The following is a 12,636-nucleotide window of genomic DNA, read 5'->3' on the forward strand; positions in this document are numbered from 1 at the left end:
CACATACCCCTCCAGACGCTCCACCCATACCGATGACTCCGCCCTCTTTGTGGTAAGAGCCTGCGTGTCATCCTTTTCCCGCCCCCCTGCTTACCCAACCGTCCAATCCCCCCACCAGCATCAACCCATGACCTCTCATTACACCCCCGCCTCTCTTTCCTCCAGACTAAGTTTGCAGGCTTTGATCCACCTCTCTGTCTGTGTGTTGCATATGCACAGTGTTCTCCGCGTGTCTCACGCTTCTCCTCGAACTGGAATTTGATTTAACCGTCTGACCAGATAACGGCAAGAAAGCCATTCCTCCATTAACTGAAAAGGAGGATTCTTGTTGGCTTTCAGTGTCACTGCTAACTGTGTATCTAATCGTCTGCTGCTCAGTCTTTCTGGTTTAGGTTTGTTGTTGAGTGGCTGTTTCGGTGCTTGCCTGTCCTTTTTTTTTTTGTCTTGCTTTCTGACTCTCTAAATCTTCTCTCACTAACCCGTTTCAGAAACAGTAGGTCATCCCCCTTCCTGCTGACTAGTAACCGGCTTTCCTGGGCTTAAACCTTCCTGCTGACCCTAACCCTCTCTTCTCCTCCACTGCTCTTTCCCCCGTCTGACCCCCGTCTCTCTGTGTTGTGCTCCTACTCTGGACCTGTCTGTGGTTGGCTCCCTATCTTAAGAGCGAGTACCAGCCCCTCATGGTGTTTGAGATAGACACTGACACCAACACTATAAAGAGGAGGCCTGGCACTCACAAACAGGTGAAACACACTTTGGCAGTGTACACATGTACATACACACAGACACTGTCTTACACACTCGCGCTCACGCGTCCGACCAAGTTAATACACGGTCATGAACAATCTAATTAAAGCATGATCACCGAAGACTCTCGTGAGTGCTAAGTTCAGTAGACTGACACACTATTCACGGTCACGTCTGTGGTTTTGTGGCATGCATACAGCATGCATATGTACTGCATGCTGTGTGTGTGCATTTTCAATAAACTGAAAAGTATGTATGCTGGTTTTGCCACAATGACTAAAATAAAATTCCCCCTCTTTCTTTCTTTCTTTCGCGCCCTCTCGCTCGCTCTCTCTCTCTCTGTCTCTGTCTCTCTATCTCTCTCTCTGTTCATTCTTCTGTCCTTTCATTCAACTTTTTGCTTTCCATAATTTGTTTTGCTTATCGTTTTCATTTCTTCTCCTCATTGCCCCTCCCCTCCTTTTCTTTCGTCAATCTCTCTATCCCTCCCAGTCTCTCTCTGGAAGGTCCATAGATGGGTGTCTGTCCCGTTCTACAGACACCCCCCCCTCCTGTCAGTTGCAGGTACTGAAACCTGCATGATTTGCTGTCTTAGAGCAGCATCTATCCCCTTTCTTATGTTGCAGTGTTGGTCCTGGACTCATTTTGTGGTGGTGTCGTTTATAAGATTAGCAGCATCTAAAGTGGACCAGCACAGATGTGCATGAGTCTTACTCATAAAGTCCATCTGCTTTGTAAAACTCCCTGTACTGTTGACACAAGGGCCATTATGAAGTTAAATATTTGATTTTCTTTTTTTTTTTCCTGTTCTTTCTGATGGTTCTTTCTACTGGCTGGTCAGCTTGGGGATGAGCGGGCATCTCTGTCTACCACAGGTAAGACACTAGTTGTTCTCCAACTAACTCTTTATGTAAATGTTGATTTGTCCGGCTGGCCTGAGTTAGAGTTGTGTGATAAAGATAATAAATTTAATATGGTGCTGAATTTTAGATACATATACACATCCAGTCACTGTATATCTGCTTTACTTACCCTAACCCCAATCTGTCTCCTCCCACCTCTTCATTGGCAGCCATCCAATCACCTGCTTACTCTGGCCTCATTGGCCAACCCACCTGCCGAGGTCCCGGGCAACGACCAGACAGCTTTCTGTTTCGCCTCAGCCAAAAGGAAGAGAAGAGGAGAGGTGTGTCAAAGGGTCGTAACCTTTTAGGTCAGGGTGGAAAGGCCTAGGGTGTGTCAACAATGTGTGTTGCAATGGAGCACCATCTATTACAGTCCACTGTCAGTTCTAACGAGGCTGTAACATTTATATGTCCTCTAACTCAACACAGCAAGTCAGCAGATAGTCTCCTATTTTCAGAATTTGAACTGGTTAAAGAAAGAGAATTCTGAAACAATGGTGTTCTCAGAGTTCTGTCTGTCTTCGCTCAAGGTTCTGGTCCATTGTTTTTATAGGTTCCATTTCAGAGTTCTGTCTGTTCCCAAGGTTCCATTTTATAGTTCTGTATGGATTTAGCAAGATTCCATTTCAGAGTTCTGTCTATATTTATCAAGGTTCCATTTCAGTGGCCAGTTCAGTTTTAGTCTCTTGGCAAAAATATGTATTATTGTTCTCTCAGTTCCGAGTTGGAAACTGCCATCCAACTTGATCCAATCCAATGATTTTGACATGCACTTTAAGATACTGTGTCCTTCAGTGTGTTTGAATGTGCATGTGTTGTAGCCTCTCTCTCTGTCTGTGTCCTCCCAGGAGCCTCGTCCGCCCCCAGGCCAGAGACTGAAGAGGTCGCCCCATCTCAGCCTCCGCCCCAGGGGCTAGTCGGTGAAGACGCTGAGCTAGTGGAGCAACTGCGGAAAGTGAGTTGACCATGATCCCCCCCCCATCTGCCCAAACACACACAGCTGTCCTTCCTGTTGCCTGGTGTAGTACTGTGTCCTGCTGTAACCAGCCGGGGGCTCTTCTTGTAGAACATCGAGTCCCGTCTGAAAGTGTCCTTGCCCAGTGACCTGGGAGCAGCGCTGACTGACGGAGTTGTGCTGTGCCATCTGGCCAATCATGTGCGGCCGCGATCTGTGCCCAGCATCCATGTGCCCTCTCCTGCTGTGGTACGTGTCTAGGAATGTGTGTCCGAGACCATTTGTAGAAGAGTAGTTCGAACCTGCATATAAGTACCTTGGATAGAAGTACTTTTTTGTATTACTTGTATGGATAATTGTATATCCAACACTATTCCACTAATGCATCATGCCATATGCTGAAATGTAGTTATGAAGTCAGAAAGAGGGATTGTTCTACCATTGTTCTAACAACCTCATGTTCTCTGTTCCTCAAGCCCAAACTTACAATGGCCAAATGTCGGCGGAACGTTGAAAACTTCCTGGAGGCGTGTCGCAGGATCGGGGTTCCTCAGGTGAGACACAGAAAGGATCATAGAAACGAGCTCAGGCGCCCCTCACATGCTTTTCTTTCTTTGTCTCACAGAATGTCTCAAAATTCCATTCTCCGTTCCCGACTCTCGCTAACTCAATATACAAAATACTTAACTAGGCATTGAGCTGCCTGTCTGCTACTTACTAACATGAACTTTCTCTCTCTCTCCTTCCTCTCTGCCTTTGTCTTGAACCATGACACCTCGTCCCCCTCATCTATCTGTACACATAACCCTGTTTGTATATGAACCTTGCATCCTTCTCCTATGGGCCAGGAACGTTTGTGCTCTGTGGGGGAGGTCCTAGAGGGTCGGGGGGGCTGTATTTATGGGACCGTTGGGGTCCTGCTCTCCTTGGCGTCCCCCCGCCTACCCTCCCCCCCTGCCCAGCTTGCAGGCTTTGCCATCTTCTATCTCTCCATCATGTCTGTGCTGTGTGCTCTGTACTGCCACCTGGTGCCCCACCTGTGATCTGGACTGCAGATGTTTCACTTTGCCCCCAACACTGGCCACGTGCCACTCCCTGACTCCTGCACACAGTCTTATATGACGCATATAGATGCACACTGGCATACCCGAGCTCCCATGCCTCAGTACCTCTTTACTGAGGCTCATCTTTATGCGCATCGCTCAAACAGTAACTATCCAACAGTCAGCAGATCTCTAGTGAAAAGCACAACTGTGAGTTGACCTCCCACTCAGCCTTAAAACAAAACATTGCCCGAGTCTGCTGTCTGTTAAGAATTACATAGCTCTGACCAAATGCCACAATAGTATGCTTTTCCTCTTGCCCTTTATTTTTGGGGTTGCACACCCTCAGGGAGTGGCAAAGAGAGGCTGCCGACCCCGTCCTTCTCAAATTAATAGTCAGAGGTCAGAACCCGAGGGCTGTGTGTCACCCTGTCACCAATCCCATACCTCTGCCTACCTAATCCTCTTGTCCTGTGCCTTAAGTTTGTCTGCTTGTGTGGATGGAACTCTCAGAATTAAGAGAGAGTGCTTTAAATGCACAACATCAAACGGCTTTTAGTATGGTACTGAAGTGCTTCCTTTCGCGCTGCACCAAAACACCATCATTACGGTCGGCTGTGGGTTCAGGGGAGCCGGAAAGCCAATCAAAAAGGAGTTGAATTATCAGCTTTCTCGCTGATAAACAATCAAGAACCACAGACAATCTCTCCTTAACTGTGGTCTCAAATCCCTCTCAACCTAAGATCATCTGTGGGGGGGGGGGGGGTGGCATTAGAGAAACCCCTCGGCAGCTGTATCACAACTGAAGTCATTATCGTTCTGTGAATCAGTGTTGTTGAAAGAAAACGCATCACTGTGAGAGAGAGAGAGGGTGAATCTTGTTTTGTGGTGTGCTGATGTCATGTTCAAGGACAAGGAATGCTATCTCCTCATGTTCTGTGCCTAATCTGGTGTTTTCTACATGTCCGTCTGCTTTGTGAACCATGTGCCTATCTCTCCCAAGTACTGTTTACCTGTGTACGATTCTTCCCATATTTTCCTTTCACAATAAAATGAAACGACATTCCTGAGGTGGCATCAGTTTCCTCTTTTGGTAGTTCTTTGGTGTGCCATATGTTTTTTGTAGACATAAACTCAACACGTAGAAAGGCACACAGAAACAAAGGTGTACTCAGCGTGTGAGAAGTGTTGCTTGGTGAGTGTCTTAGTGCACCCCCTAACTTCATAACCAGGCATCCACCCTGTCAACCCTGACCCTTTCTTTCTTTCTTTCCAACCATTTCGGCAGTTGACAATATCATTACTTTGGTTTCCATTCCCAATCATAATGTTTTTCATTTTTTGTTCAGTTGTACTATTATTTATTCATTCATTGACACACCCTTTTTTGTTTCCCCCTTCTGTTTTTCCATCCTTTCTGTCTTGTACGTGTGTATTTGTGTGTGTGTGTGCGTCGGGCCTCAGCCCCAGCTGTGTCTCCCCCTCCATATCCTGGAGGAACGGGGGCTCCCTCAAGTGGCCGGGACGGTGCGTGCACTTCTGGAGCTGGCACCCCCGAAAAACTCTCCCTCCCCTGCCATCACGACAGCCACTACCCCTCTTGCCATGTAAGCCAGATTGACACACTTATTCACCGATGGAAAAGACACAGGACCTCCTAACTTCTCCGTGGATAGCCTCCCAACCTGCACCCATTTCCAAGAAGGGTGGAATAAAGAGAGACTACTGCAAAGGCTCTGCATATCCCCATACTTCAAGTGACATTTCCTTTTACATTCGACATTACCCCAGCCATTAAAGGGGACTCCAAGCCCTGCCTTCCCAAGCACGTCTGCCCCCTAAACCCTGACTGAGAAACGGATGCAAGAGAGAGGAAGTTGACCTTTGGTCTGCTTCATTAATCCATACAGACAGCTTCTGACTAGCAGCCTTGAGGACTGACTGACGGATGGACAGACAAGGGACTGTCACAAATGGCTGGAAAAGAAAAGGTCTTTTAATTCTAAATATTAGTCAGTTGTCTTTTTCACTTTTTCCATAACTTTTCTCTCTGTGGGTATTGTTTTATTTTGCACCATGATATTATTATTATAATTGCTATTATTGCATATCATTTTTAGTATTAATTTACCGTCACTTCAGATACATGCATGTTGGGGATGGGTGTGTTTGGAGAATATAACTGGTTTGTCGCCCGAGTAACACTAGGTTGAGTGCAACTAAAAGTCAAGTGTGCAGGAATAATGGTGGTTGCATCAGTCGTTGCTACTGCCAACTCATGGAATTCTATTACTGATTTAACCACATTTTAAATGTTGGCTAAATCAATCAAAATCTCTGCTGGGGGGGAGGAGTTTTCCAAAAGATTATTTTTCTTTTGTTAAATGATACATGTACAAATATATACTGTATATAAACTCTGAAATTACTATGTGCTGCCACTGTGCAATGCAACATGGACACAGGATTTGAATGTGTGGATGCTGTCCCTAATCGCTGGTCCGGGACAAGTAGTAGAAGATGAATCTAGCCTGATGGTTTGTGTTACGGGTGGGGTAGGGAAGACTGATCCGCGACCAGTGTTTACAGACAAATTCTTCCTTGAGCACCACTCAATAAGGCTCTTATTTAGGGCATATGGGCAGGTTGAGAGACTGCATGATGTCAACCTGCTCCCTTGCATTTGTTTGTGTTTTTTTATGATGAAATCCTGAAGTATAGTTATTCTAAAGTCTAGGGTAATGACAGCTGTTAGGACCGGGGGCTAAGGTGGACACGATAGTCAGATTATTCATACACTACCTTGTTTCATCTTGCGTTTTATTTAACTGCCTCACATTGGACTTTTGCAACAAGTAGACTGTGGCGTAGCAGACATAGCTAACTGTGGTCTTTAAGAATGTTGTATATGCACAGGACCCATTATTTTTATACTTGTGGGACGTTTAGCCATACTTGCATGAGAATCAAGATCCTCTGTTTACTATTGACGGAGACTTGGAATTCAAATGGTTGAGTATTTTTCGTAGGTTTGTACTCAGCTGCACAGATCATTCATTCAGCCGAGCATGTCACAGCCCCATTCAAAGTCTACCAAACTGGAGGCTTTAAACAGTGTCCCTGCACTGGCCGTCCACACCACCATTGGACTTTTCTAACAAAGGGTTGGGAATGTGGTTTAAATAGGCACACACAATCTGGAGATCAAGAAGACAGTACTGGGAGTGTAGGGGGGCTTTTGAACTGAACTGATGCCAGAGAGCTGACACTTTTTACATATGCATGGTCCAGGCTGACCAAGGGGAGCATTGATTGACAGGGCTCTTAGGACTTTTCTTTTTCTTTTTCAAAATTCCCAGCCTACATGGATATTAGGCTCTTGAGGACTGTGCATCTTAAATAACAGATTTTTTTTAAAGAGGTATGTTTTGTACCATTTTAACTTGCTTTTTGATAGACCATGAGTTCTGAAAAGGGAAGTTAAAACTGATTTAATTATAGATATATTATTATAAATGTTTGTATAGATATTTTAGTGTTCTCTCCCAAACTGACATTTCCCCAACAGTAATCATGTGACCCTATTGCAGGGGTTTGCTGCCCTGCGTGACTTTGTACAGTTAGAGATACATTCCATACGTTTACAAGTATGATCTACTTCCCACATACACAAGGACCGTCTTAATTACCGTTAACATGGTTTTTTTACATTTTTACTTTTCATTTTTACACCGTTTGCTGGAACATTTTTCTAAAACATGCAAACAAATTTGAACACATCTGGAATGAATATTTGGAGTTATCTTTAAAGTGCATTAATAAAAGTTTCCAATTTGAATCTCTGCTTCCAATGCTGTTTTTAAGAACTATTAATAAGTAACACAAATACTGTTTTTATACTCATAAAAAAGGCATATTTGATTGTCATGGGCACCAATATTTAAATATCAATATTGTCCATGTCATAAGTTAACATATCAAGCCTGTGTATAAACATTTATTTGGGGCTTCTGAGGTGCCTTATTTCTTTTTCTTTCCTTTCTTGCCTTCTTTGGATTTGGGTTTCTTGCCTTTCTTGTAAGGGCCCAAACCACGACGAACCATAGTCCCCCTCCACCAGGACTGAATCTGACAGATTTTGAGGGGACAAGATAAATGTAAACATACTCATGACTAATGGAACATAGAAACTAATTATTAGGGGCCGTGTAAGAAATAATTCAGACTGTCCTGACACAAACACATGAAACACATACACATATGAAACATCATAACTAATAGTCAGCCTGCAGTTGAAGGTTAATATTAGATCTCTAATTATAAAAGAACAAGCAGGTTGCTAGGCTGCACAGATTGGAATTAGTTCAGTTGGCGGAAGAGTGGAGCAGAATAGAAAAGATGGTTATTAAGTATGCTTAATGGTTACCTGGGTCGTTGCCTCCCGCTCCAACTGCTCTTTCTCCAGCTGCCTGCGCAGGTTCTCTTTTTCCATTCTATCATCAATAACAACCTGCTCACTGTCTCTGTACTGGAACATCAACACAGAGTTAGCATCCAGGATAGAGCTTGGCTTGGGTTCATTGTACATTGTAAATGTCCACTAAAAACTAACCCTCTTGGCTAGCTCTTGTAAATGGGCGAGGTTATTGGCCTTATTGCTCCTCAAGGTGTTCAACTCGTGCTGTTTGTCCTCCATGTCCCGTTCATAGCGCTCCATCCACACCTCCAGCTTCTCCCCCAGACACTAGGCCAGCACAGCACATTTAGAATATCAATAAATCTGAGCTGCCAAGAGCCAGGTGGTCACTGGGTCACGCTCATTGGAAGTTTCATATGCTGTCTAGTTACAATATATGTTTCATTGGCTTAAGGAATTCTGCCATCAAATGTTCCCCTATGTTATTCAGTCATGCTGCTTTCCAAGAGTTCCTTCACTCACTGTCTGATGCTCCTTCAGGAAATTTTCCATCTCCATGTGAACACGTCTCTCTTCCTCCAACTGGTCATGCAGTAGCTAAACAAAAAGAAGAAGGGGCCAATGAAAGGACAAAAAAAAGACAAAAAAGATTACCAATTGAAGTTACAAGATCACAAACCCTGATATCATCTGCCAGTTGCTTCTCAGAGTGGGCATTCAACTTCTGTCCTTGGTACACCAGTAAATCAGCACTGCTTTTCACATACTTCCGCTCCAGGCCAGTCTTGGCCTTCACCTCCTGTAGCTGGTCCTTTAGGTGAGCAGTCATTTCCTCACGTTGCTGAAATGGAAAATGGTTAAATGTGTCACAGTGAATAAAAGGTACAGAGTTATAGCCAATGTTACATCTGCACTTCTCATACGGTACATTTACGAAAGTCTAAATGAATAGTCTTAACCTGAAGCTCCAGTGTTTTTTCTTTTTTGATGTCAAGCAGTTGTCTTTGAAGAGCTTTGGTCTTTCGGCGCCCCTCCTCCTCTCTGCAATATAGTATGTTTGTTAGGTGGACAAGAGTGAGATGAATTTGTCTATTGACTTGGCTTAAATGAGGTATGACCTGATTATGATATCCAGAAGGTGGGCCTTCCTTCTTTTTTCTTCTTCCACAGCCAATAGCAAGCTGCTAAAAACTTCTTTCTCATGCAATTCTTCTAACACATCAGCGAGCACACATGCCACAAATTGCCTGTGTAAAGGGAAGGAGAAATGTTGCAAGTATGAAGTTAAGAGTTTTTTAATGTACTTGGCATTTTTTGACTGTAGTTGGAACCCACCTATCCCTCTGAACTTTAGCAAGGTTGTCAGGTGCCATCGGGTTCTCCTCAAGGGTACGGTTTAGCTCCTTCTGTGATCTATGAAACTCTCGTGTGGCATCCAGCAAACCTCCAGCTTCTCCTTGAAACTGACGTGCAGCCTTTAAATTATTCTCAGCCCCCTTCTGCTGTTTAAGCACCTCTCCAATGTTCGCAGACACCTCCTGCAATACACACACACATAGCCCCGGTATAATTAATTAGAATTAGACGCAGACAAGCTGAAAATATGTATGTTGTGTGACTAAAATAAAAATATTTTTTAGATACCAGATCCGCTTCCGGGCGGCCCTTGTATGTGTCTGGCATGACATGTCCCAACACAGCCAGTTGATCAACACAGTCCTGCAGCACTGTGCATAGTCTGAGCAATTCAACGCGCGACAAACGAACCGACATGTTGAAGTCCACTTGGATTCTAGAGCACAGCTAAAAGTGTACGAATTCACTTACGATACTAAACCACAATACAAAATCACTAGTTCGTTTTATGCAGGGTAGGGACAATTTTGACCCGAAAACCGAGCCAGCTTACTGACTAACCTTTCACACTGGTTGTTTACAAAGATCACCATAGTAACATGGAAAGGACCCGACAAAAAAACATGAATGTGTAACTCAGGCTATCAGTAAAAGTAAATTGTTTTATGTAGCAACTATACTTTCGCCATATGTGTTAATGAATGCAGTGTGTGTGTTCAATTCAGTCATTAGTTATAAGTCTGGAGTTTAAAACGAACATTGTATTCAGGCGCATAGGTGGTCAGAAATTTAACGTAAATTTCCCATGATTCCTTAGGACCTTCCTTTTCCTCCATTTTTGTCAGAGTGTAGGTATGCTATCTAAATAATCGTCTGAAATGTATCATTTATACCTTCACTTTAAAGTGTTGTATGACAAATATTCGTCGATAATAGTACAAATATGTGTATACGTGGTATTCTGCTTGGTCTAGATGGTTTATAAGCAATGATGTCCAAGATATATCGTAGATGCTAAGAAGCTAACCCGTACCTCTAGTCTTCAGCAGGAGGACGGGCAATAAACGTAGCTCTTGTATTTTTAACTCCACTTCATAGTTGATAAAACTCTAAAGTGTTTTTTCATTCAACTTAATGCACATTACCACTATGTTAATATATGGCGACTAGACTACTGATGTCCGACAGTCTAGGCCGGTCTACTGAAAGTATTTGGTCCGAAGGAACTACAGTATTCCTTTCAAAATACTTCGCAAACGTTTGGTAGCTACTGTACTCAACGCATGTTCTTGGTTTATCCAGTGTTCAGAGACAATTTCAAGCATGTCCATATAATTCAGGAGGTGTCTATTTGGTAATATAGTGGAAATCATTACCAAGGAAGTGGTTGAATCCCTCATTGATAACTGCAATACGTTGGTCAACAGCAGACCTGTGAATATTTGTCATTGGGCAGTGTATAATTCTGGTTTATTTCTTTTTGACTAGGTTTGGCTGAACCTGAAGATTCACTATGCCAGGAAGGTAAGCGATTTTCTCTGTATCCAGAGGTGTTATGGAGATGTGCTTTGTGTCAGTTGTCTAAATCGTTTATAATTAAATATTGTAATTAATTACTTGCAAGTGTACTGCTTACTGCTATTTATTGGTAGTTGGTTGATGACAGTCTTGGCTGATGCCCTTTGTCACTGCTGTTCATGGTGTCTACTTATTTCTTTTCAGACTGTGGAGCAAGGCTATCTTTGCCGGGTACAAGCGTGGCCTGAGGAACCAGAGGGAACACACTGCCCTGCTGAAGGTGGAGGGCGTGTACACCCGTGATGAAACAGACTATTACCTGGGCAAGCGTTGTGCTTACGTCTACAAGGCCAAAAAGTGAGTGCTGTCTGAGTGCTCCATATTCTTGTCATCTTGTCTTTTGTAGATTCCAGAGTCTTATGTACCCTTCAATGATGGTCAGATGATTCAGACACTTGATACAAATAGTGCAGTGGTGTTCTCTTTGAATTTATGTTCTTGGTTATGGTTATTACCTTGTCACACCATTAGGTTTTCTCCCTTAATATCAAATTTAATTGACCTAAATTATTCATGCATCTTTAAAGACTGGATATGTGCAGTATTTAGTCTGACTGACCATTGTGGTTTTCTGCACACCTGGATTGGTCAGATGTTCTCGCACGTTGAGTGATTTGGCTTGTTTTTGGATGCTTGCACAGTTAATGTCATTTTACCTCTTAAAATGCTTTAATTTTTTCTTGTGCCAGAGAACTTACCGATCACTTTGCATGTCAGCATTGAACTTGAAGTTTTAACACATTTTGCCTTCTCTCAAGGAACACAGTGACTCCCGGTGGCAAGCCCAACAAGACGCGGGTGATCTGGGGCAAAGTCATGCGTGCCCATGGCAACAGTGGGATGGTGCGTGCCAAGTTCAGCAGCAACCTCCCAGCAAAGGCTATTGGACACAGAGTTAGAGTGGTGAGTGGCCCTCAACACAAAATCTGTCAGTCTGTTACAGGTCTGTCACTTGTTTCCCCCATTTGTCGTTCCTGGGTCCTCTGACTTAAGCACACTCTTGAAAGCTTGCTGTTCTAGCGTCTAGGTGGAAAGGATTATACTACTGTATACTTCATTTAACAAGTCGCCATTTCACTGCACACATCAGTGACTACAGCTGGTCATCTTGAGCCCCCCTGTGTATCCTGATTAAAGCATCATCGTTACAGATGGCACTGCTTTGTCAATTTAGTTTTCACCCCCACTTATTTGTCCCGTCACAAGGTGGACCCTGGGTCCTCTCCCATATGCTAATTCAGTTAACAATGCACATGAACAAAGCAATAAAATGGCACCGGAGTGTGGTGTTTATTTAAACAAATTTACATCCGCACCCCAGTCTCCTTCAGATTATTTGCAAAATTCAAGCATTTGTATCCATGTGTAAAAATGTTTACTTCTGTGAACACAGTATGAATAAATATCCTATCTCTGTTCTTGTCTTACAGATGCTGTACCCATCCCGTGTATAATGTGCTGTTGTGTACAATAAACAAGTCAGGTCCAAATAGTTTTGTCTTGTCTTATGTCAACTTCTACTTAGTCTTGACTAGACCAGTCAAGGTGTCTGGGAGGGCAGGGGGGGGGTGGGATAACCTGGGCCATGTATATATTTTTTTCTTAAAACTTCCCTGTTGCTTCCTTTGAAAAAAC

At 43.5% G+C, this 12,636-nt stretch overlaps 3 protein-coding genes across 3 annotated transcripts in view; 2 read left to right on the forward strand and 1 right to left on the reverse strand.

Moving 5' to 3' along the window:
• Positions 1-4,720, forward strand: part of lrch3 (leucine-rich repeats and calponin homology (CH) domain containing 3) — a 14,154-nt gene extending 9,434 nt beyond the window's left edge. The window contains exons 15-21 of the mRNA XM_062472400.1: positions 1-49; positions 1,589-1,622; positions 1,820-1,933; positions 2,501-2,607; positions 2,719-2,856; positions 3,084-3,161; positions 3,456-4,720. The exon at positions 1-49 is cut by the window's left edge and continues 2 nt beyond it. Coding sequence (XP_062328384.1) covers positions 1-49; positions 1,589-1,622; positions 1,820-1,933; positions 2,501-2,607; positions 2,719-2,856; positions 3,084-3,161; positions 3,456-3,650 — 715 coding nt within the window. The 3' untranslated portion in view covers positions 3,651-4,720. The remainder of the gene's footprint in view (positions 50-1,588; positions 1,623-1,819; positions 1,934-2,500; positions 2,608-2,718; positions 2,857-3,083; positions 3,162-3,455) is intronic.
• A 1,962-nt stretch (positions 4,721-6,682) lies between these two features.
• On the reverse strand, positions 6,683-10,012 carry iqcg (IQ motif containing G). The gene is made up of 9 exons (XM_062472399.1): positions 9,712-10,012; positions 9,403-9,605; positions 9,186-9,314; positions 9,027-9,108; positions 8,747-8,908; positions 8,590-8,664; positions 8,263-8,394; positions 8,077-8,178; positions 6,683-7,778 (listed from the first exon to the last, which is right to left on the reverse strand). The coding sequence occupies exons 1-9, from the start codon at positions 9,838-9,840 to the stop codon at positions 7,671-7,673; spliced, it is 1,122 nt and encodes a 373-aa protein (XP_062328383.1). The 5' UTR covers positions 9,841-10,012; the 3' UTR covers positions 6,683-7,670.
• A 776-nt stretch (positions 10,013-10,788) lies between these two features.
• rpl35a (ribosomal protein L35a) lies at positions 10,789-12,491 on the forward strand. Its single transcript, XM_062473650.1, has 4 exons — positions 10,789-10,947; positions 11,146-11,298; positions 11,760-11,904; positions 12,432-12,491. Exons 1-4 carry the CDS (start codon positions 10,937-10,939, stop codon positions 12,453-12,455), a joined length of 333 nt encoding a protein of 110 aa, XP_062329634.1. The 5' UTR covers positions 10,789-10,936; the 3' UTR covers positions 12,456-12,491.
• Positions 12,492-12,636: the final 145 nt, after the last annotated feature.

The sequence above is a fragment of the Osmerus eperlanus genome, chromosome 11, assembly GCF_963692335.1.
Source record: "Osmerus eperlanus chromosome 11, fOsmEpe2.1, whole genome shotgun sequence".
NCBI classification, from domain to species: domain Eukaryota; kingdom Metazoa; phylum Chordata; class Actinopteri; order Osmeriformes; family Osmeridae; genus Osmerus; species Osmerus eperlanus.